The sequence below is a fragment of the Patiria miniata genome, unplaced genomic scaffold (genome assembly GCF_015706575.1).
Source record: "Patiria miniata isolate m_02_andy unplaced genomic scaffold, ASM1570657v1 HiC_scaffold_13, whole genome shotgun sequence".
Classification (NCBI taxonomy): Eukaryota; Metazoa; Echinodermata; class Asteroidea; order Valvatida; family Asterinidae; genus Patiria; species Patiria miniata.
The window spans coordinates 3459088-3484021 of NW_024037051.1; the positions used below are offsets into that span (position 1 = coordinate 3459088).

The 24934-nt window shown below is 40.1% G+C and overlaps 1 protein-coding gene and 1 non-coding gene across 2 annotated transcripts in view; both read right to left on the reverse strand.

Annotated features, from left to right (window-relative positions):
* Window positions 1–24934, reverse strand: part of LOC119721507 (ATP-binding cassette sub-family D member 1-like) — a 38470-nt gene that overhangs the window by 6893 nt on the left and 6643 nt on the right. The window contains exons 5-8 of the mRNA XM_038191583.1: window positions 24200–24362; window positions 23193–23290; window positions 21558–21703; window positions 20448–20593 (exon numbers count right to left, since the gene is read on the reverse strand). Of these exons, the coding sequence (XP_038047511.1) occupies window positions 20448–20593; window positions 21558–21703; window positions 23193–23290; window positions 24200–24362 (553 nt within the window). The remainder of the gene's footprint in view (window positions 1–20447; window positions 20594–21557; window positions 21704–23192; window positions 23291–24199; window positions 24363–24934) is intronic.
* Trnat-ggu lies at window positions 21133–21205 on the reverse strand. The gene has a single exon. It is a non-coding gene; the product is annotated as a tRNA-Thr (tRNA).

Below are 24934 nucleotides of genomic sequence, written 5' to 3' on the forward strand. Positions count from 1 at the left end.
TTTTTTACAAAATGCCCCCAAAACTTCAACGTTTTCCATAGCCGGCATCATCGAAAAAGTCAGTTTTTCACCCAAAATCCAACTTTACCAATTTCCTCAAAAGATCACACGAGGTGCCGAGAGGCCAGAATTGAATTCCCTGAAGAGTTCAACTCATTACATTCAGTATCCAGTGAGAAACGAACAATTTTAGGTTTTTTACAAAATGCCCCCAAAACTTCAACGTTTTCCATAGCCGGCATCATCGAAAAAGTCAGTTTTTCACCCAAAAAATCCAACTTCACCAAATTTCCTCAAAAGTTCACACGAGGTGCCTAGAGGCCAGAATTGAATTCCCTGAAGAGTTCAACTCATTACATTCAGTATCCAGTGAGAAACGAACAATTTTAGGTTTTTACAAAATGCCCCCAAAACTTCAACGTTTTCCATAGCCGGCATCATCGAAAAGTCAGTTTTTTCACCCAAAATCCAACTTCACCAAATTTCCTCAAAAGTTCACACGAGGTGCCTAGAGGCCAGAATTGAATTCCCTGAAGAGTTCAACTCATTACATTCAGTATCCAGTGAGAAACGAACAATTTTAGGTTTTTTACAAAATGCCCCCAAAACTTCAACGTTTTCCATAGCCGGCATCATCGAAAAAGTCAGTTTTTCACCCAAAAATCCAACTTCACCAAATTTCCTCAAAAGTTCACACGAGGTGCCTAGAGGCCAGAATTGAATTCCCTGAAGAGTTCAACTCATTACATTCAGTATCCAGTGAGAAAAGAACAATTTTAGGTTTTTTTACAAATGCCCCCAAAACTTCAACGTTTTCCATAGCCGGCATCATCGAAAAAGTCAGTTTTTCACCCAAAAATCCAACTTCACCAAATTTCCTCAAAAGTTCACACGAGGTGCCTAGAGGCCAGAATTGAATTCCCTGAAGAGTTCAACTCATTACATTCAGTATCCAGTGAGAAAAGAACAATTTTAGGTTTTTACAAAATGCCCCCAAAACTTCAACGTTTTCCATAGCCGGCATCATCGAAAAAGTCAGTTTTTGACCCAAAATCCAACTTCACCAAATTTCCTCAAAAGTACCACAAGGTGCCTAGAGGCAGAATTGAATTCCCTGAAGAGTTCAACTCATTACATTCAGTATCCAGTGAGAAAAGAACAATTTTAGGTTTTTTACAAATGCCCCCAAAACTTCAACGTTTTCCATAGCCGGCATCATCGAAAAAGTCAGTTTTTCACCCAAAAATCCAACTTCACCAAATTTCCTCAAAAGTTCACACGAGGTGCCTAGGCCAGAATTGAATTCCCTGAAGAGTTCAACTCATTACATTCAGTATCCAGTGAGAAAAGAACAATTTTAGGTTTTTACAAAATGCCCCCAAAACTTCAACGTTTTCCATAGCCGGCATCATCGAAAAAGTCAGTTTTTCACCCAAAAATCCAACTTCACCAAATTTCCTCAAAAGTTCACACGAGGTGCCTAGAGCCAGAATTGAATTCCCTGAAGAGTTCAACTCATTACATTCAGTATCCAGTGAGAAACGAACAATTTTAGGTTTTTTACAAATGCCCCAAAACTTCAACGTTTTCCATAGCCGGCATCATCGAAAAAGTCAGTTTTTCCCAAAAATCCAACTTCACCAAATTTCCTCAAAAGTTCACACGAGGTGCCTAGAGGCCAGAATTGAATTCCCTGAAGAGTTCAACTCATTACATTCAGTATCCAGTGAGAAACCACAATTTTAGGTTTTTTACAAATGCCCCCCAAAACTTCAACGTTTTCCATAGCCGGCATCATCGAAAAAGTCAGTTTTTTCCCAAAAATCCAACTTCACCAAATTTCCTCAAAAGTTCACACGAGGTGCCTAGAGGCCGAATTGAATTCCCTGAAGAGTTCAACTCATTACATTCAGTATCCAGTGAGAAAAGAACAATTTTAGGTTTTTTACAAAATGCCCCCAAAACTTCAACGTTTTCCATAGCCGGCATCATCGAAAAAGTCAGTTTTTCACCCAAAAATCCAACTTCACCAAATTTCCTCAAAAGTTCACACGAGGTGCCTAGAGGCCAGAATTGAATTCCCTGAAGAGTTCAACTCATTACATTCAGTATCCAGTGAGAAACACAATTTTTAGGTTTTTACAAAATGCCCCCAAAACTTCAACGTTTTCCATAGCCGGCATCATCGAAAAAGTCAGTTTTTCACCCAAAAATCCAACTTCACCAAATTTCCTCAAAGAGTCACACAAGGTGCCTAGAGGCCAATTGAATTCCCTGAAGAGTTCAACTCATTACATTCAGTATCCAGTGAGAAACGAACAATTTTAGGTTTTTTACAAAATGCCCCCAAAACTTCAACGTTTTCCATAGCCGGCATCATCGAAAAAGTCAGTTTTTCCCCAAAAATCCAACTTCACCAATTTCCTCAAAAGTTCACACGAGGTGCCTAGAGGCCAGAATTGAATTCCCTGAAGAGTTCAACTCATTACATTCAGTATCCAGTGAGAAACGAACAATTTTAGGTTTTTACAAAATGCCCCCAAAACTTCAACGTTTTCCATAGCCGGCATCATCGAAAAAGTCAGTTTTTCACCCAAAAATCCAACTTCACCAAATTTCCTCAAAAGTTCACACGAGGTGCCTAGAGGCCAGAATTGAATTCCCTGAAGAGTTCAACTCATTACATTCAGTATCCAGTGAGAAAAGACAATTTTAGGTTTTTACAAAATGCCCCCAAAACTTCAACGTTTTCCATAGCCGGCATCATCGAAAAAGTCAGTTTTTCCCCAAAAATCCAACTTCACCAAATTTCCTCAAAAGTTCACACGAGGTGCCTAGAGCCAGAATTGAATTCCCTGAAGAGTTCAACTCATTACATTCAGTATCCAGTGAGAAACGAACAATTTTAGGTTTTTACAAAATGCCCCCAAAACTTCAACGTTTTCCATAGCCGGCATCATCGAAAAAGTCAGTTTTTCACCCAAAAATCCAACTTCACCAAATTTCCTCAAAGTTCACACGAGGTGCCTAGAGGCCAGAATTGAATTCCCTGAAGAGTTCAACTCATTACATTCAGTATCCAGTGAGAAACGAACAATTTTAGGTTTTTTACAAAATGCCCCCAAAACTTCAACGTTTTCCATAGCCGGCATCATCGAAAAAGTCAGTTTTTCACCCAAAAATCCAACTTCACCAAATTTCCTCAAAAGTTCACACGAGGTGCCTAGAGGCCAGAATTGAATTCCCTGAAGAGTTCAACTCATTACATTCAGTATCCAGTGAGAAAAGAACAATTTTAGGTTTTTACAAAATGCCCCCAAAACTTCAACGTTTTCCATAGCCGGCATCATCGAAAAAGTCAGTTTTCACCCCAAAAATCCAACTTCACCAAATTTCCTCAAAAGTTCACACGAGTGCCTAGAGGCCAGAATTGAATTCCCTGAAGAGTTCAACTCATTACATTCAGTATCCAGTGAGAAACGCACAATTTTTAGGTTTTACAAAATGCCCCCAAAACTTCAACGTTTTCCATAGCCGGCATCATCGAAAAAGTCAGTTTTCACCCAAAAATCCAACTTCACCAAATTTCCTCAAAAGTTCACACGAGGTGCCTAGAGGCCGAATTGAATTCCCTGAAGAGTTCAACTCATTACATTCAGTATCCAGTGAGAAACGAACAATTTTAGGTTTTTTACAAATGCCCCCAAAACTTCAACGTTTTCCATAGCCGGCATCATCGAAAAAGTCAGTTTTCACCCAAAAATCCAACTTCACCAAATTTCCTCAAAAGTTCACACGAGGTGCCTAGAGGCCAGAATTGAATTCCCTGAAGAGTTCAACTCATTACATTCAGTATCCAGTGAGAAAAGAACAATTTTAGGTTTTTACAAAATGCCCCCAAAACTTCAACGTTTTCCATAGCCGGCATCATCGAAAAAGTCAGTTTTTCACCCAAAAATCCAACTTCACCAAATTTCTCAAAAGTTCACACGAGGTGCCTAGAGGCCAGAATTGAATTCCCTGAAGAGTTCAACTCATTACATTCAGTATCCAGTGAGAAAAGAACAATTTTAGGTTTTTTACAAAATGCCCCCAAAACTTCAACGTTTTCCATAGCCGGCATCATCGAAAAAGTCAGTTTTTCACCCAAAAATCCAACTTCACCAAATTTCCTCAAAAGTTCACACGAGGTGCCTAGAGGCCAGAATTGAATTCCCTGAAGAGTTCAACTCATTACATTCAGTATCCAGTGAGAAACGAACAATTTTAGTTTTTTACCAATGCCCCCAAAACTTCAACGTTTTCCATAGCCGGCATCATCGAAAAGTCAGTTTTTCACCCAAAAATCCAACTTCACCAAATTTCCTCAAAAGACCACACAAGGTGCCTAGAGGCCAGAATTGAATTCCCTGAAGAGTTCAACTCATTACATTCAGTATCCAGTGAGAAACGAACAATTTTAGGTTTTTTACAAAATGCCCCCAAAACTTCAACGTTTTCCATAGCCGGCATCATCGAAAAAGTCAGTTTTTCCCCAAAAATCCAACTTCACCAAATTTCCTCAAAAGTTCACACGAGGTGCCGAGGCCAGAATTGAATTCCCTGAAGAGTTCAACTCATTACATTCAGTATCCAGTGAGAAAAGAACAATTTTAGGTTTTTACAAAATGCCCCCAAAACTTCAACGTTTTCCATAGCCGGCATCATCGAAAAAGTCAGTTTTTCACCCAAAAATCCAACTTCACCAAATTTCCTCAAAAGTTCACACGAGGTGCCTAGAGGCCAGAATTGAATTCCCTGAAGAGTTCAACTCATTACATTCAGTATCCAGTGAGAAACGACAATTTTAGGTTTTTACAAAATGCCCCCAAAACTTCAACGTTTTCCATAGCCGGCATCATCGAAAAAGTCAGTTTTTCACCCAAAAATCCAACTTCACCAAATTTCCTCAAAAGTTCACACGAGGTGCCTAGAGGCCAGAATTGAATTCCCTGAAGAGTTCAACTCATTACATTCAGTATCCAGTGAGAAAAGACAATTTTAGGTTTTTTACAAAATGCCCCCAAAACTTCAACGTTTTCCATAGCCGGCATCATCGAAAAAGTCAGTTTTTCACCCAAAATCCAACTTCACCAAATTTCCTCAAAAGTTCACACGAGGTGCCTAGAGGCCAGAATTGAATTCCCTGAAGAGTTCAACTCATTACATTCAGTATCCAGTGAGAAACGAACAATTTTAGGTTTTTACAAAATGCCCCCAAAACTTCAACGTTTTCCATAGCCGGCATCATCGAAAAAGTCAGTTTTTCACCCAAAAATCCAACTTCACCAATTTCCTCAAAAGTTCACACGAGGTGCCTAGAGGCCAAATTGAATTCCCTGAAGAGTTCAACTCATTACATTCAGTATCCAGTGAGAAACGACAATTTTAGGTTTTTTACAAAATGCCCCCAAAACTTCAACGTTTTCCATAGCCGGCATCATCGAAAAAGTCAGTTTTTTCCCCAAAATCCAACTTCACCAAATTTCCTCAAAAGTTCACACGAGGTGCCTAGAGGCCAGAATTGAATTCCCTGAAGAGTTCAACTCATTACATTCAGTATCCAGTGAGAAAAGAACAATTTTAGGTTTTTACAAAATGCCCCCAAAACTTCAACGTTTTCCATAGCCGGCATCATCGAAAAAGTCAGTTTTTCACCAAAAATCCAACTTCACCAAATTTCCTCAAAAGTTCACACGAGGTGCCTAGAGGCCAGAATTGAATTCCCTGAAGAGTTCAACTCATTACATTCAGTATCCAGTGAGAAAAGAACAATTTTAGGTTTTTTACAAATGCCCCCAAAACTTCAACGTTTTCCATAGCCGGCATCATCGAAAAAGTCAGTTTTTCACCCAAAAATCCAACTTCACAAAATTCCCTCAAAAGTTCACACGAGGTGCCTAGAGGCCAGAATTGAATTCCCTGAAGAGTTCAACTCATTACATTCAGTATCCAGTGAGAAACGAACAATTTTAGGTTTTTACCAAATGCCCCCAAAACTTCAACGTTTTCCATAGCCGGCATCATCGAAAAAGTCAGTTTTTCACCCAAAAATCCAACTTCACCAAATTTCCTCAAAAGACCACACGAGGTGCCTAGAGGCCAGAATTGAATTCCCTGAAGAGTTCAACTCATTACATTCAGTATCCAGTGAGAAACGACAATTTTAGGTTTTTTACAAAATGCCCCCAAAACTTCAACGTTTTCCATAGCCGGCATCATCGAAAAAGTCAGTTTTTCACCCAAAAATCCAACTTCACCAAATTTCCTCAAAAGTTCACACGAGGTGCCTAGAGGCCAGAATTGAATTCCCTGAAGAGTTCAACTCATTACATTCAGTATCCAGTGAGAAAAGAACAATTTTAGGTTTTTACAAATGCCCCCAAAACTTCAACGTTTTCCATAGCCGGCATCATCGAAAAAGTCAGTTTTCACCCAAAAATCCAACTTCACCAAATTTCCTCAAAAGTTCACACGAGGTGCCTAGAGGCCAGAATTGAATTCCCTGAAGAGTTCAACTCATTACATTCAGTATCCAGTGAGAAAAGAACAATTTTAGGTTTTTACAAAATGCCCCCAAAACTTCAACGTTTTCCATAGCCGGCATCATCGAAAAAGTCAGTTTTTCACCCAAAAATCCAACTTCACCAAATTTCCTCAAAAGTTCACACGAGGTGCCTAGAGCCAGAATTGAATTCCCTGAAGAGTTCAACTCATTACATTCAGTATCCAGTGAGAAACGAACAATTTTTAGGTTTTTACAAAATGCCCCCAAAACTTCAACGTTTTCCATAGCCGGCATCATCGAAAAGTCAGTTTTCACCCAAAAATCCAACTTCACCAAATTTCCTCAAAGACCACACAAGGTGCCTAGAGGCCGAATTGAATTCCCTGAAGAGTTCAACTCATTACATTCAGTATCCAGTGAGAAACGAACAATTTTAGGTTTTTTACAAAATGCCCCCAAAACTTCAACGTTTTCCATAGCCGGCATCATCGAAAAAGTCAGTTTTTCCCCAAAAATCCAACTTCACCAAATTTCCTCAAAAGTTCACACGAGGTGCCTAGAGGCCAGAATTGAATTCCCTGAAGAGTTCAACTCATTACATTCAGTATCCAGTGAGAAAAGAAACAATTTTAGGTTTTTACAAAATGCCCCCAAAACTTCAACGTTTTCCATAGCCGGCATCATCGAAAAAGTCAGTTTTTCACCCAAAAATCCAACTTCACCAATTTCCTCAAAAGTTCACACGAGGTGCCTAGAGGCCAGAATTGAATTCCCTGAAGAGTTCAACTCATTACATTCAGTATCCAGTGAGAAACGCACAATTTTAGGTTTTTTACAAAATGCCCCCAAAACTTCAACGTTTTCCATAGCCGGCATCATCGAAAAAGTCAGTTTTTCACCCAAAAATCCAACTTCACCAAATTTCCTCAAAAGTACACACGAGGTGCCTAGAGGCCAGAATTGAATTCCCTGAAGAGTTCAACTCATTACATTCAGTATCCAGTGAGAAAAGAACAATTTTAGGTTTTTACAAAATGCCCCCAAAACTTCAACGTTTTCCATAGCCGGCATCATCGAAAAAGTCAGTTTTTGACCCAAAAATCCAACTTCACCAAATTTCCTCAAATTACCACGAGGTGCCTAGAGGCCAGAATTGAATTCCCTGAAGAGATCAACTCATTACATTCAGTTATTCATTCAGTATCCAGTGAAAAAGAACAATTTTAGGTTTTTTACAAAATGCCCCCAAAACTTCAACGTTTTCCATAGCCGGCATCATCGAAAAAGTCAGTTTTTCACCCAAAAATCCAACTTCACCAAATTTCCTCAAAAGATCACACGAGGTGCCTAGAGGCCAGAATTGAATTCCCTGAAGAGTTCAACTCATTACATTCAGTATCCAGTGAGAAACGCACAATTTTAGGTTTTTTACAAAATGCCCCCAAAACTTCAACGTTTTCCATAGCCGGCATCATCGAAAAAGTCAGTTTTTCACCCAAAAATCCAACTTCACCAAATTTCCTCAAAAGTTCACACGAGGTGCCTAGAGGCCAGAATTGAATTCCCTGAAGAGTTCAACTCATTACATTCAGTATCCAGTGAGAAACGCACAATTTTAGGTTTTTTACAAAATGCCCCCAAAACTTCAACGTTTTCCATAGCCGGCATCATCGAAAAAGTCAGTTTTTCACCCAAAAATCCAACTTCACCAATTTCCTCAAAAGACCACACGAGGTGCCTAGAGGCCGAATTGAATTCCCTGAAGAGTTCAACTCATTACATTCAGTATCCAGTGAGAAACGAACAATTTTAGGTTTTTACAAAATGCCCCCAAAACTTCAACGTTTTCCATAGCCGGCATCATCGAAAAAGTCAGTTTTTGACCCAAAATCCAACTTCACCAAATTTCCTCAAAAGTTCACACGAGGTGCCTAGAGGCCAGAATTGAATTCCCTGAAGAGTTCAACTCATTACATTCAGTATCCAGTGAGAAAAGAACAATTTTAGGTTTTTTACAAAATGCCCCCAAAACTTCAACGTTTTCCATAGCCGGCATCATCGAAAAAGTCAGTTTTTCACCCCAAAAATCCAACTTCACCAAATTTCCTCAAAGTTCACACGAGGTGCCTAGAGGCCAGAATTGAATTCCCTGAAGAGTTCAACTCATTACATTCAGTATCCAGTGAGAAAAGAACAATTTTAGGTTTTTACAAAATGCCCCCAAAACTTCAACGTTTTCCATAGCCGGCATCATCGAAAAAGTCAGATTTTGACCCAAAAATCCAACTTCACCAAATTTCCTCAAAAGTTCCACAAGGTGCCTAGAGGCCAGAATTGAATTCCCTGAAGAGTTCAACTCATTACATTCAGTATCCAGTGAGAAAAGAACAATTTTAGGTTTTTACAAAATGCCCCCAAAACTTCAACGTTTTCCATAGCCGGCATCATCGAAAAAGTCAGTTTTTCACCCAAAAATCCAACTTCACCAAATTTCCTCAAAAGTTCACACGAGGTGCCGAGAGGCCAGAATTGAATTCCCTGAAGAGTTCAACTCATTACATTCAGTATCCAGTGAGAAAAGAACAATTTTAGGTTTTTAACAAATGCCCCCAAAACTTCAACGTTTTCCATAGCCGGCATCATCGAAAAAGTCAGTTTTTCACCCAAAAATCCAACTTCACCAAATTTCCTCAAAAGTTCACACGAGGTGCCTAGAGGCCAGAATTGAATTCCCTGAAGAGTTCAACTCATTACATTCAGTATCCAGTGAGAAAAGAACAATTTTAGGTTTTTACAAAATGCCCCCAAAACTTCAACGTTTTCCATAGCCGGCATCATCGAAAAAGTCAGTTTTTCACCCAAAAATCCAACTTCACCAAATTTCCTCAAAAGTTCACACGAGGTGCCTAGAGGCCAGAATTGAATTCCCTGAAGAGTTCAACTCATTACATTCAGTATCCAGTGAGAAAGAACAATTTTAGGTTTTTTACAAAATGCCCCCAAAACTTCAACGTTTTCCATAGCCGGCATCATCGAAAAAGTCAGTTTTTCACCCAAAAATCCAACTTCACCAAATTTCCTCAAAAGTTCACACGAGGGCCTAGAGGCCAGAATTGAATTCCCTGAAGAGTTCAACTCATTACATTCAGTATCCAGTGAGAAAAGAACAATTTTAGGTTTTTTACAAAATGCCCCCAAAACTTCAACGTTTTCCATAGCCGGCATCATCGAAAAAGTCAGTTTTTCACCCAAAAATCCAACTTCACCAAATTTCCTCAAAAGTTCACACGAGGTGCCTAGAGGCCAGAATTGAATTCCCTGAAGAGTTCAACTCATTACATTCAGTATCCAGTGAGAAAAGAACAATTTTAGGTTTTTTACAAAATGCCCCAAAACTTCAACGTTTTCCATAGCCGGCATCATCGAAAAAGTCAGTTTTTCCCAAAAATCCAACTTCACCAATTTTCCTCAAAAGTTCACACGAGGTGCCTAGAGGCCAGAATTGAATTCCCTGAAGAGTTCAACTCATTACATTCAGTATCCAGTGAGAAAAGAACAATTTTAGGTTTTTACAAAATGCCCCCAAAACTTCAACGTTTTCCATAGCCGGCATCATCGAAAAAGTCAGTTTTTCACCCAAAAATCCAACTTCACCAAATTTCCTCAAAAGTTCACACGAGGTGCCTAGAGGCCAGAATTGAATTCCCTGAAGAGTTCAACTCATTACATTCAGTATCCAGTGAGAACGCACAATTTTAGGTTTTTAAAAATGCCCCCAAAACTTCAACGTTTTCCATAGCCGGCATCATCGAAAAAGTCAGTTTTTCACCCAAAAATCCAACTTCACCAAATTTCCTCAAAAGTTCACACGAGGTGCCTAGAGGCCAGAATTGAATTCCCTGAAGAGTTCAACTCATTACATTCAGTATCCAGTGAGAAAAGAACAATTTTAGGTTTTTACAAAATGCCCCCAAACTTCAACGTTTTCCATAGCCGGCATCATCGAAAAAGTCAGTTTTTCACCCAAAAATCCAACTTCACCAAATTTCCTCAAAAGTTCACACGAGGTGCCTAGAGGCCAGAATTGAATTCCCTGAAGAGTTCAACTCATTACATTCAGTATCCAGTGAGAAACGAACAATTTTAGGTTTTTACAAAATGCCCCCAAAACTTCAACGTTTTCCATAGCCGGCATCATCGAAAAAGTCAGTTTTTCCCCAAAAATCCAACTTCACCAAATTTCCTCAAAAGTTCACACGAGGTGCCTAGAGGCCAGAATTGAATTCCCTGAAGAGTTCAACTCATTACATTCAGTATCCAGTGAGAAACGAACAATTTTAGGTTTTTACAAAATGCCCCCAAAACTTCAACGTTTTCCATAGCCGGCATCATCGAAAAAGTCATTTTTCACCCAAAATCCAACTATTTACTCAAAATTTCCTCAAAGTACGCACAAGGTGCCTAGAGGCCAGAATTGAATTCCCTGAAGAGTTCAACTCATTACATTCAGTATCCAGTGAGAAAAGAACAATTTTAGGTTTTTTACAAAATGCCCCCAAAACTTCAACGTTTTCCATAGCCGGCATCATCGAAAAAGTCAGTTTTTCACCCAAAAATCCAACTTCACCAAATTTCCTCAAAAGTTCACACGAGGTGCCTAGAGGCCAGAATTGAATTCCCTGAAGAGTTCAACTCATTACATTCAGTATCCAGTGAGAAACGAACAATTTTAGGTTTTTTACAAAATGCCCCCAAAACTTCAATGTTTTCCATAGCCGGCATCATCGAAAAAGTCAGTTTTTCCCCAAAAGTCCAACTTCACCAAATTTCCTCAAAAGTTCACACGAGGTGCCGAGAGGCCAGAATTGAATTCCCTGAAGAGATCAACTCATTACATTCAGTATCCAGTGAGAAAAGAACAATTTTAGGTTTTTACAAAATGCCCCCAAAACTTCAACGTTTTCCATAGCCGGCATCATCGAAAAAGTCAGTTTTTCACCCAAAAATCCAACTTTACCAAATTTCCTCAAAAGATCACACGAGGTGCCTAGAGGCCAGAATTGAATTCCCTGAAGAGTTCAACTCATTACATTCAGTATCCAGTGAGAAACGCACAATTTTAGGTTTTTTACAAAATGCCCCCAAAACTTCAACGTTTTCCATAGCCGGCATCATCGAAAAAGTCAGTTTTGACCCAAAAATCCAACTTCATAAATTTCCTCAAAAGTACGCAAGAGGTGCCTAGAGGCCAGAATTGAATTCCCGAAGAGTTCAACTCATTACATTCAGTATCCAGTGAGAAAAGAACAATTTTAGGTTTTTTATAAAATGCCCCCAAAACTTCAACGTTTTCCATAGCCGGCATCATCGAAAAAGTCAGATTTTAACCCAAAAATACAACTTCACCAAATTTCCTCGAAAGTACGCACGAGGTGCCTAGAGGCCAGAATTGAATTCCCTGAAGAGATCAACTCATTACATTCAGTTCAACTCATCATTCAGTATCCAGTGAGAAAAGAACAATTTTAGGTTTTTACAAAATGCCCCCAAAACTTCAACGTTTTCCATAGCCGGCATCATCGAAAAAGTCAGTTTTTCACCCAAAAATCCAACTTACCAAATTTCCTCAAAAGATCACAAGAGGTGCCTAGAGGCACGAATTGAATTCCTGAAGAGTTCAACTCATTACATTCAGTATCCAGTGAGAAACGAACAATTTTAGGTTTTTTACAAAATGCCCCCAAAACTTCAACGTTTTCCATAGCCGGCATCATCGAAAAAGTCAGTTTTTCACCCAAAAATCCAACTTCACCGAATTTCCTCAAAAGACCACACAGGTGCCTAGAGGCCAGAATTGAATTCCCTGAAGAGTTCAACTCATTACATTCAGTATCCAGTGAGAAAAGAACAATTTTAGGTTTTTACAAAATGCCCCCAAAACTTCAACGTTTTCCATAGCCGGATCATCGAAAAAGTCAGTTTTTCACCCAAAAATCCAACTTCACCAAATTTCCTCAAAAGTTCACACGAGGTGCCTAGAGGCACGAATTGAATTCCCTGAAGAGTTCAACTCATTACATTCAGTATCCAGTGAGAAACGAACAATTTTAGGTTTTTTACAAAATGCCCCAAAACTTCAACGTTTTCCATAGCCGGCATCATCGAAAAAGTCAGATTTTGACCCAAAAATCCAACTTCATAAAATTCCTCGAAAGTACGCATGAGGTGCCTAGAGGCCAGAATTGAATTCCCCGAAGAGTTCAACTCATTACATTCAGTAACCAGTGAGAAAAGAACAATTTTAGGTTTTTTTACTAAATGCCCCCAAAACTTCAACATTTTCCATAGCCGGCATCATCGAAAAAGTCAGTTTTTCACCCAAAAATCCAACAGCACCAAATTTCCTCAAAAGTTCACACGAGGTGCCGAGAGGCCAGAATTGAATTCCCTGAAGAGTTCAACTCATTACATTCAGTATCCAGTGAGAAAAGAACAATTTTAGGTTTTTACAAAATGCCCCCAAAACTTCAACGTTTTCCATAGCCGGCATCATCCAAAAAGTCAGATTTTGACCCAAAAATCCAACTTCATAAATTTCCTCAAAAGTACCAACAAGGTGCCTAGAGGCCAGAATTGAATTCCCCGAAGAGTTCAACTCATTACATTCAGTATCCAGTGAGAAAAGAACAATTTTAGGTTTCTTACAAAATGCCCCAAAACTTCAACGTTTTCCATAGCCGGCATCATCGAAAAAGTCAGATTTTGACCCAAAAATCCAACTTCACCAAATTTCCTCAAAAGTTCACACGAGGTGCCGAGAGGCCAGAATTGAATTCCCTGAAGAGTTCAACTCATTACATTCAGTATCCAGTGAGAAAAGAACAATTTTAGGTTTTTACAAAATGCCCCCAAAACTTCAACGTTTTCCATAGCCGGAATCATCGAAAAAGTCAGTTTTTCACCCAAAAATCCAACTTCACCAAATTTCCTCAAAAGTTCACACGAGGTGCCGAGAGGCCAGAATTGAATTCCCTGAAGAGTTCAACTCATTACATTCAGTATCCAGTGAGAAAAGAACAATTTTAGGTTTTTACAAAATGCCCCCAAACTTCAACGTTTTCCATAGCCGGCATCATCGAAAAAGTCAGATTTTGACCCAAAAATCCAACTTCATAAAATTTCCTCAAAAGTACGCACAAGGTGCCTAGAGGCCAGAATTGAATTCCCCGAAGAGTTCAACTCATTACATTCAGTATCCAGTGAGAAAAGAACAATTTTAGGTTTTTTACAAAATGCCCCCAAAACTTCAACGTTTTCCATAGCCGGCATCATCGAAAAAGTCAGTTTTTCACCCAAAAATCCAACTTCACCAAATTTCCTCAAAAGTTCACACGAGATGCCTAGAGGCCAGAATTGAATTCCCTGAAGAGTTCAACTCATTACATTCAATATCCAGTGAGAAAAGAACAATTTTAGTTTTTTACAAAATGCCCCCAAAACTTCAACGTTTTCCATAGCCGGCATCATCGAAAAAGTCAGATTTTGACCCAAAATACAACTTCATAAAATTTCCTAAAAGTACGCACGAGGTGCCTAGAGGCCAGGATTGAATTCCCCGAAGAGTTCAACTCATTACATTCAGTAACCAGTGAGAAAAGAACAATTTTAGGTTTTATACAAATGCCCCCAAAACTTCAACGTTTTCCATAGCCGGCATCATCGAAAAAGTCATTTTACCCCAAAAATCCAACTTCACCAAATTTCCTCAAAAGTTCACACGAGGTGCCGATAGGCCAGAATTGAATTCCCTGAAGAGTTCAACACATTACATTCAGTATCCAGTGAGAAAAGAACAATTTTAGGTTTTTACAAAATGCCCCCAAAACTTCAACGTTTTCCATAGCCGGCATCATCGAAAAAGTCAGTTTTTCACCCAAAAATCCAACTTCACCAAATTTCCTCAAAAGTTCACACGAGGTGAATAGAGGCCAGAATTGAATTCCCTGAAGAGTTCAACTCATTACATTCAGTATCCAGTGAGAAACGCTCAATTTTAGGTTTTTACAAAATGCCCCCAAAACTTCAACGTTTTCCATAGCCGGCATCATCGAAAAAGTCAGTTTTTGACCCAAAAATCCAACTTCACCGAATTTCCTCAAAAGACCACACAAGGTGCCTAGAGGCACGAATTGAATTCCCTGAAGAATTTACTCATTACATTCAGTATCCAGTGAGAAACGAACAATTTTAGGTTTTTTACAAAATGCCCCCAAAACTTCAACGTTTTCCATAGCCGGCATCATCGAAAAAGTCAGTTTTTGACCCAAAAATCCAACTTCACCGAATTTCCTCAAAAGACCACACAAGGTGCCTAGAGGCACGAATTGAATTCCCTGAAGAGTTTTACTCATTACATTCAGTATCCAGTGAGAAACGAACAATTTTAGGTTTTTTACAAAATGCCCCAAAACTTCAACGTTTTCCATAGCCGGCATCATCGAAAAAGTAAGTTTTTCCCCAAAAATCCAACATCATAAAATTTCCTCGAAAGTACGCACGAGGTGCCTAGAGGCCAGAATTGAATTCCCCGAAGAGTTCAACTCATTACATTCAGTAACCAGTGAGAAAAGAACAATTTTAGGTTTTTTACTAAATGCCCCCAAAACTTCAACGTTTTCCATAGCCGGCATCATCGAAAAAGTCAGTTTTTCACCCAAAAATCCAACTTCACCAAATTTCCTCAAAAGTTCACATGAGGTGCCGAGAGGCCAGAATTGAATTCCCTGAAGAGTTCAACTCATTACATTCAGTATCCAGTGAGAAAAGAACAATTTTACGTTTTTACAAAATGCCCCCAAAACTTCAACGTCTTCCATAGCCGGCATCATCGAAAAAGTCAGATTTTGACCCAAAAATCCAACTTCATAAAATTTCCTCAAAAGTACCAACAAGGTGCCTAGAGGCCAGAATTAAATTCCCCAAAGAGTTCAACTCATTACATTCAGTATCCAGTGAGAAAAGAACAATTTTAGGTTTTTTACAAAATGCCCCCAAAACTTCAATGTTTTCCATAGCCGGCATCATCGAAAAAGTCAGTTTTTCACCCAAAAATCCAACTGCACCAATTTCCTCAAAAGTTCACACGAGGTGCCGAGAGGCCAGAATTGAATTCCCTAAAGAGTTGAACTTATTACATTCAGTATCCAGTGAGAAAAGAACAATTTTAGGTTTTTACAAAATGCCCCCAAAACTTCAACGTTTTCCATAGCCGGCATCATCAAAAAAGTCAGTTTTTCACCCAAAAATCCAACTAAACCAAATTTCCTCAAACGATCACACGAGGTGCCTAGAGGCCAGAATTAAATTCCCTGAAGAGTTCAACTCATTACATTCAGTATCCAGTGAGAAACGCACAATTTTAGGTTTTTTACAAAATGGCCCCAAAACTTCAACGTTTTCCATAGCCGGCATCATCGAAAAAGTCATTTTATCCCCAAAAATCCAACTTCACCTAATTTCCTCAAAAGTTCACACGAGGTGCCGAGAGGCCAGAATTGAATTCCCTGAAGAGTTCAACACATTACATTCAGTATCCAGTGAGAAAAGAACAATTTTAGGTTTTTACAAAATGCCCCCAAAACTTCAACGTTTTCCATAGCCGGCATCATCCAAAAAGTCAGATTTTGACCCAAAAATCCAACTTCATAAAATTTCCTCAAAAGTACGCACAAGGTGCCTAGAGGCCAGAATTGAATTCCCTGAAGAGTTCAACTCATTACATTCAGTATCCAGTGAGAAAAGAACAATTTTAGGTTTTTTACAAAATGCCCCCAAAACTTCAACGTTTTCCATAGCCGGCATCATCGAAAAAGTCAGTTTTTCACCCAAAAATCCAACTTCACCAAATTTCCACAAAAGTTCACACGAGGTGCCTAGAGACCAGAATTGAATTCCCTGAAGAGTTCAACTCATTACATTCAGTATCCAGTGAGAAACGCACAATTTTAGGTTTTTACAAAATGCCCCCAAAACTTCAACGTTTTCCATAGCCGGCATCATCGAAAAAGTCAGTTTTTGACCCAAAAATCCAACTTCACCAAATTTCCACAAAAGTTCACACGAGGTGCCTAGAGGCCAGAATTGAATTCCCTGAAGAGTTCAACTCATTACATTCAGTATCCAGTGAGAAAAGAACAATTTTAGGTTTTTACAAAATGCCCCCAAAACTTCAACGTTTTCCATAGCCGGCATCATCGAAAAAGTCAGTTTTTCACCCAAAAATCCAACTTCACCAAATTTCCTCAAAAGATCACACGAGGTGCCTATTTTAGGTTTTTTACAAAATGCCCCCAAAACTTCATCGAAAAAGTCAGTTTTTCACCCAAAAATCCAACTTCACCAAATTTCCTCAAAAGATCACACGAGGTGCCTAGAGGCCAGAATTGAATTCCCTGAAGAGTTCAACTCATTACATCCAGTATCCAGTGAGAAAAGAACAATTTCAGGTTTTTTACAAAATGCCCCAAAATCCAGTGAGAAAAGAACAATTTTAGGTTTTTACAAAATGCCCCCAAAACTTCAACGTTTTCCATAGCCGGCATCATCGAAAAAGTCAGTTTTTCACCCAAAAATCCAACTTCACCAAATTTCCTCAAAAGATCACACGAGGTGCCTAGAGGCCAGAATTGAATTCCCCGAAGAGTTTAACTCATTACATTCAGTATCCAGTCAGAAAAGAACAATTTTAGGTTTTTTACAAAATGCCCCCAAAACTTCATCGAAAAAGTCAGTTTTTCACCCAAAAATCCAACTTCACCAAATTTCCTCAAAAGATCACACGAGGTGCCTAGAGGCCAGAATTGAATTCCCTGAAGAGTTCAACTCATTACATCCAGTATCCAGTGAGAAAAGAACAATTTCAGGTTTTTTACAAAATGCCCCCAAAACTTCAACGTTTTCCATAGCCGGCATCATCGAAAAAGTCAGATTTTGACCCAAAAATCCAACTTCATAAAATTTCCTCGAAAGTACGCACGAGGTGCCTAGAGGCCAGAATTGAATTCCCTGAAGAGTTCAACTCATTACATTCAGTATCCAGTGAGAAAAGAACAATTTTAGGTTTTTACAAAATGCCCCCAAAACTTCAACGTTTTCCATAGCCGGCATCATCGAAAAAGTCAGTTTTTCACCCAAAAATCCAACTTCACCAAATTTCCTCAAAAGATCACACGAGGTGCCTAGAGGCCAGAATTGAATTCCTCGAAGAGTTTACCTCATTACATTCAGTATCCAGTGAGAAAAGAACAATTTTAGGTTTTTTACAAAATGCCCCCAAAACTTCAACGTTTTCCATAGCCGGCATCATCGAAAAATTCAGTTTTTCACCCAAAAATCCAACTTCACCAAATTTCCTCAAAAGATCACACGAGGTGCCTAGAGGCCAGAATTGAATTCCCCGAAGAGTTCAACTCATTACATCCAGTATCCAGTGAGAAAAGAACAATTTCAGGTTTTTTACAAAATGCCCCCAAAACTTCAACGTTTTCCATAGCCGGCATCATCGAAAAAGTCAGTTTTTCACCCAAAAATCCAACTTCGCCAAATTTCCTCAAAAGTTCACACGAGGTGCTGAGAGGCCAGAATTGAATTCCCTAAAGAGTTCAACTCATTACATTCAGTATCCAGTGAGAAAAGAACAATTTTAGGTTTTAACAAAATGCCCCCAAAACTTCAACATTTTCCATAGCCGGCATCATCAAAAAAGTCAGTTTTTGACCCAAAAATCCAACTTCACCAAATTTCCTCAAAAGTACGCACGAGGTGCCTAGAGGCCATAATTGAATTCCCCGAAGAGTTCAACTCATTACATTCAGTATCCAGTGAGAAAAGAACAATTTTAGGTTTTTTACAAAATGCCCCCAAAACTTCAACATTTTCCATAGCCGGCATCATCAAAAAGTCAGATTTTCACCCAAAAATCCAACTTCATAAAATTTCCTTAAAAGTACGCACAAGGTGCCTAGAGGCCAGAATTGAATTCCCCGAAGAGTTCAACTCATTACATTCAGTATCCAGTGAGAAAAGAACAATTTTAGGTTTTTTACAAAATGCCCCCAAAACTTCAACGTTTTCCATAGCCGGCATCATCGAAAAAGTCAGTTTTTCACCCAAAAATCCAACTTCAACAAATTTCCTCAAAAGATCACACGAGGTGCCGAGAGGCCAGAATTGAATTCCCTGAAGAGTTCAACTCATTACATTCAGTATCCAGTGAGAAAAGAACAATTTTAGGTTTTTTACAAAATGCCCCCAAAACTTCAATTTTTTCCATAGCACCTGAGGCCGAAAGCCGAGGGTGATATGCGCCCCGAGGGGGTTAAAAAGTCATATTCCACATCACAGCAGTCAACAATTGTTTTGTTATACCTCTGTCTTGGATTCTTTGGATTTTGATGTAAAAATCATAAAAAACAAATAGCGATAAAAACACAACAATCATGACAATCAAACGGCAACTCACATGCATGACGCGTGCTCGAAACAGCTGATCATCTGCTAGTTTGCTGCCGCCACTCATGTGTGAAAACGTGGTGAAAATAGCGTGGGTACCAAAGCGTTTCACACCGTATACGTACCGTACGTAAAAAGTAATAGCACACTCCTGCCTCCTGTACCTGTACGTGATATCCCATGGGGAGTGTGCCATGACTTTTTATGAACTTAACACGTGATCGTTCTAGGCCAATGAAAATACAGTATTCAAGACAGAGGTATAACAATTACATATTTATTTCCATTCATAAATACCTTTGGGTAAAAAAATTCAGAACAAGTTTTGTCAGAACGATTTTGTTCAACAATTTTACTTCATGTTTTTTTGAACACCATCTAGCTATGTTATGGGTTGTGCCTCTTGCAAGTAGTACTACAAATCTTCTTACATGGAGATTGGCGCGCCACGTGGCATGAGTGGCGCAGAATGCAGCAGTGCCGGTGAAATGTGAATCTAGGACTCTCTGAAATACAGACTCACTGGTACTAGTATTGTGCATGCCTAAGTGAAGATTGTGAACGTTCAACCAATAAAAGGGTTAAAGAGACCAGATTTTATAGGAGTCCGAATTTCGTGTGACACTGGAAAAGTGTTTAAAAACCAGCCAGCCGGTGTTTTATCAACCGTTTAAAACCACCCATGCAACGAGCTATTGACCAATAGGAATGGGTAAACTGTCTCAGGTATTTATGAATCTTAATTCATAAATACCTCAGACAGTTTAGCTATTCCTATTGGTCGAGAGCCCGTCATGTGGCCGGTCTTAAACGGATGATAAAGACATGGCTAGCTGGTCTTAAACACTTTTCCAGTGTCACAATAAAATGTGGACTCCTAAAAATCCAGTGCCTCTTACCGTTTCATTGGTTGAACGTTCACAATCCTCACGTAGGCATGCGCAACACTACAAGCGAGACAGAATTTTATAGTTCTAAATTCAAAATGCAACGCCCCAGGTGCGTTCTGCATGACATCGCGCAGAACATGCTACGCACGCGTCAATCTCCATAAAAGGGTTGTTTACATCTTACTCGCCAGCTGAACACTCCATTATTTTGCTAGAGGGATGTTTCAAAAAGCATGAAGTGAACTTGTTGAACAAAATCGGGATTTTTTGAACGAATTATTTGATATTTTTTTACGGATAAGGTATTTATGAATGGGAATAAATATGTGCTCGGTCGGTATTTATCACTCTGTTTAATACCGCTTATAGTCTGGGTGCTGATAATTACCCTCGCCTCCGGCTCGGGTAATTATCAGCACCAAGACTCTAAGCGGTATTAAACGAGTGATAAAAACCTCCGGAGCACACATTTATTCCCTTAATTAAAGACATATTCGTACCCCCTTCCCTGGTGACAATCTGCTGGAGGTTGACAATGTCTAGGATTCCTTCCAGGTCCTTGTCTGTCATACCCTTCCTGAGCATGTCAGCATGACGGTCCGGGTAGATCACCTGGTCCCGCAGCGTGCCTAGGGACATGTAGGGCCTGAAACCAGACGTTCAGATTATGTTTTTAAAGTTTAGGATTAAGAAGCCTTGCCAACTACCACAAATAATGTAGGGAATTTTTGTGTGAACACAAGCGCACAACGGAATTCAGTGTTCAATGGTAACAGTGTTCAGGAAAAAAAGTCACTTGTTATGTAAACAACTAATTAGCATCTTTCAAATAATGGGATAAAAATGTCTCCAGGCAGTGATGAAACTACAGGTGAAAAAAAAGAAGCGAAGAAACAACAGCATAGAAAATATTAACTAATTCTTTTTTCAATTTTCAGGTCAAAAAGAAACGACTTTAATAAATTCAACTCAAGACCTCTGGAATCCTTTCAAAGTGTTGTACCAACTGAGTTTTACCAAAGCAAAATAAAATTGAAGTGAAGATTACAGAACATTGCCAAATGATATAGTAATCAAAGACCAATCTCTATTGCTTGTCATATTTTTTTGTTCAAACCCTATCCCCCCCAAAAAAAACTAGAATTGTAACAAAAAACTTTTCATTGAAAAGTTAAGCAAAGAAATTGACAGGAGCGGGGCTTGAACCTGCGACCTCCGGATTACCGTTCCGGTGCTCTACCAACTGAGCTATCCAGCCCTATGTTGGCAGTTCCCCAATTTGTCAGTGTCTTTGTTCAAGGGGTACAAGTCAGAAGCCATAAACTTGTATATACCATGCAGCCGGGAATTACGCCCAAAGTCATGATACAGACCTGGGAAATAGCAAACGGGGATCACTCAGAGAGGATACGGCTTTTTGTAACAAATTTTCAAAAGAGCGACAAAGGGAAACCTAATAATAATAATAATATCGGAGTCTTATATAGCGCACGTATCTACCAACTATTAGGTACTCAAGGCGCTGGAGATATGTATATTATTAAAGACAGGTAAATCAAGTTTCCCTTTGTGGTTTCATTTGAACAAAATTTAACAATTTCTAAACTTACCTTTGTGGAATGAAGAGCATCTCCTTTGGGTTAGGCTTGATGAGTTCTCCGCTGTAGGCCGGCCAGAGACCACACAGGATTCTGAACAGGGAACTCTTGCCACATCCATTGGGCCCAGTGATCAACAGATGCATGCCTTCTGTAACCTGATTGAAAACAAGTCAAACATAATTTTTTTAAAAATAAGGCAGAGAGTTTGGTTGCGGTACCCACTGCTGTATCGGATTCGAACTAGCCAGCTGATGATGACCCTGGCAAGCTCAGTGGTCGAGTGGTGAAATGTCTGTACCAGTGTTGTAGTCGAGTCTATCACAAGTCCTTTCATAAGCCCAGTCACAAGTAACGGGATGAACAATATGACAAAGGAATGTTTTTGTTACAGTTCATTGGAATGGCTAGTAACTTGACTTGAGACTGAAGGACTTGTGATGGACTTGTGATGGACCTGCGATGGACTTGTGATGGACTTGTGATGGACCTGTGATGGACCTGTGATGGACTTGTGATGGACTTGTGATGGACTTGTGATGGACTTGTGATGGACTTGTGATGGACTTGTGATGGACTTGTGATGGACTTGTGATGGACTTGTGATGGACTTGTGATGGACTTGTGATGGACTTGTGATGGACTTGTGATGGACTTGTGATGGACTTGTGATGGACTTGTGATGGACCTGTGATGGACTTGGGATGGACCAGTGATGGACTTGGGATGGACTTGTGATGGACTTGGGATGGACTTGTGATGGACTTGTGATGGAATTGTGATGGACTTGTGATGGACTTGAGATGGACCTGTGGTGGACTTGGGATGGACTTGTGATGGACCTGTGATGGACCTGTGATGGACCAGTGATGGACTTGGGATGGACTTGGGATGGACTTGTGATGGACTTGTGATGGACTTGTGATGGACTTGTGATGGAATTGTGATGGACTTGTGATGGACTTGAGATGGACCTGTGGTGGACTTGGGATGGACTTGTGATGGACCTGTGATGGACTTGTGATGGCCCAGTGATGGACTTGTGATGGACTTGTGATGGACTCGTGATGGACTTGTGATGGACTTGCGATGGACTTGCAGGGACTTGTGGGGAACTGTGATGGACTTGACTAGAACAATGGTCTGCACTAGTAAACAGGAGGTCGTGGGTTCGAGTCCCACCTGAGCGATTTTTGTCACAATCACTCGGAACAACACTGACTATACATTGCTTATAAAAATACGTTGGTGAAGGGCAAACGGTAGATATTGAATTTACATGACCCCGCCGCAAATTCCATCTTATGAATACTTCAGCAACCTCAGGTTCGAGTCCCATCCGAGTGATTTTTCTAGAATATATAGTGTTTATAAAAATACGTCGGTGACGGGCAAAACCCACTATTGAATTCAATTGAGATGTCAAGCAAAATAAACAGCCACGCTAAACAAAACAGACAAACAGAAAAAAACACTAGGATGAAAGAAGAGATTGACGGGAGACGAACCTCCGCAGCAATGAAACAATGCTTTCTGCCAAGTGAGCTGTCCAGTTCTACACTGCCCGTCTGTGAGGGAATGTCTTTATTCAAGAGGCGCTAGTCAATTGCTTTTGCCAAGGGTATATTCATATATCAGCACACTTACTTTCAAGGAGAGTTTGCTGACGACAACATCTCTGTTGGGGGTGATGATTGGCAAATCTTTGGCAATAATGAGGGCGGAGTCTGTCTCTGTGACCTCCCCTGTCAAAAAAGATCATTACAACCACATGCAGATAGGTGTCATTAAAAAGCAGTGTTATAGTCAAAGTGTCTGTGATCACAAGAACTTCACAAGTCAAGTTGCAAGTCAAGTCGTAAGTAACTAGCTAAGCGCAAATAAGAAAAGAATGCTTTTGTCACAGCTCAGTTGAATAACTTGTGAGTTGATTTAGGACTGGACAACTTGTGATTGGCAGTAGAAGGTTCCAACAGCGACTAACTTGATCCCAATTTCCCTATAATAAAAAAATCCCCAAATTGCAGCTACTGCTAACACACACACAGTCTGAATACAGGCGAGCCTAAACCTCAACCAATCACAATAAGGGTTATATTGTTGGAAAGCTGACGAGACGAAGAAAAATGACTCGAGAGATCTAAGCTCCCAGGTGGCGCTATTTAATGTTGTGATGATATAAATGGACCAGTTCTTGGCTGAACGCGTGGTTTACACACAAAACTAGGCGATTTTTGACTAAAAATGCAGTGTTCAACATAATTTTGGCGAGGGAAAATCGGTGTTTTATTCAGTTTTTCTTTCATTTTCTGAAAGAATATATTGTTAGGGTCATACTGTACAATGTAGTAAGAACTAAGGTAAACTCTGTCGAATAATGTCGAATGTAGTGGTCGCGATAGATGCAAAAAAGGGCCTGTTTTTGCCGTGTTCTCTCATAGAGGTTGCACATGAAAACCTGCCCGTTGGATTAGTTCCCCAAAAGAATCCATATATGGGGACCTTCTACGTGTGTCACACTTCAGCAGGAGGGGTCTTATGAACCCCCTTGGTTTTTGTACACAATTTCCAACTGAGGACCTCCACCCAATCGTGAATCCTATTGTCCTCTATTATTCAAGGTCCACGTACACCCCAGCAGTACACCTACATACCTGCAACCACTAAGGGACCTTCTACGTGTGCAACGCTCTTAGCGTGAGGGGTCTTATGGCCACCTTTGACAACCCGTGCCCTGACGTAGTGGCCGTTGCTCACATCCTCAAATACTTCAAGAAGGTCTGACACTCGAGAGGTGTACCCAGCAAGGGCTGTCACCTAAGAAATGAAAACAAAAGAAGATAATAATTGTTTCAAGCTTTATTTGGCAAACTCTATCCAAAATATGGTGAAAGCAGTGGCACACCAAGGATTTGGCTTGGGGGCGGGCAGGAGGGGGGGGGGACTTCCCAATTTTTTTTTTTTGGGGGGGGGGGAGGTGGGTGGGGAGATGGGAGTGGGGTGGCGAGGGGGGAGTGGGGGTGGCGAGGGGGGGGGGGAGTGGGGGGAAAGGACTATTTTGACATTGGCGGCGTCATTTACACTCATATTATGCTACTCGAAAATAGGCCACATACATATCACCACGGTCAAATCATGGGACTAAAAAACAAAATTGATCCCCCCCCCCCAAAAAAAATTGACAACCTCTTGGGGGGGGGGGGGGGGGGGCTCAAGCCCCCCTAACATCCCCCCGCCCTTGGGTGCACCATTGGTTGGGCACATGGGTGCATAAACAACCAATTCTGAGACAACTAGAGCCAGTCCCATAAAGCATGCAAGTCTCGCCAGTCCACGTTCACTTTTTCTGTGTCTCGGTACCAAACACTAACTAGTCTAGTCACAGTTTC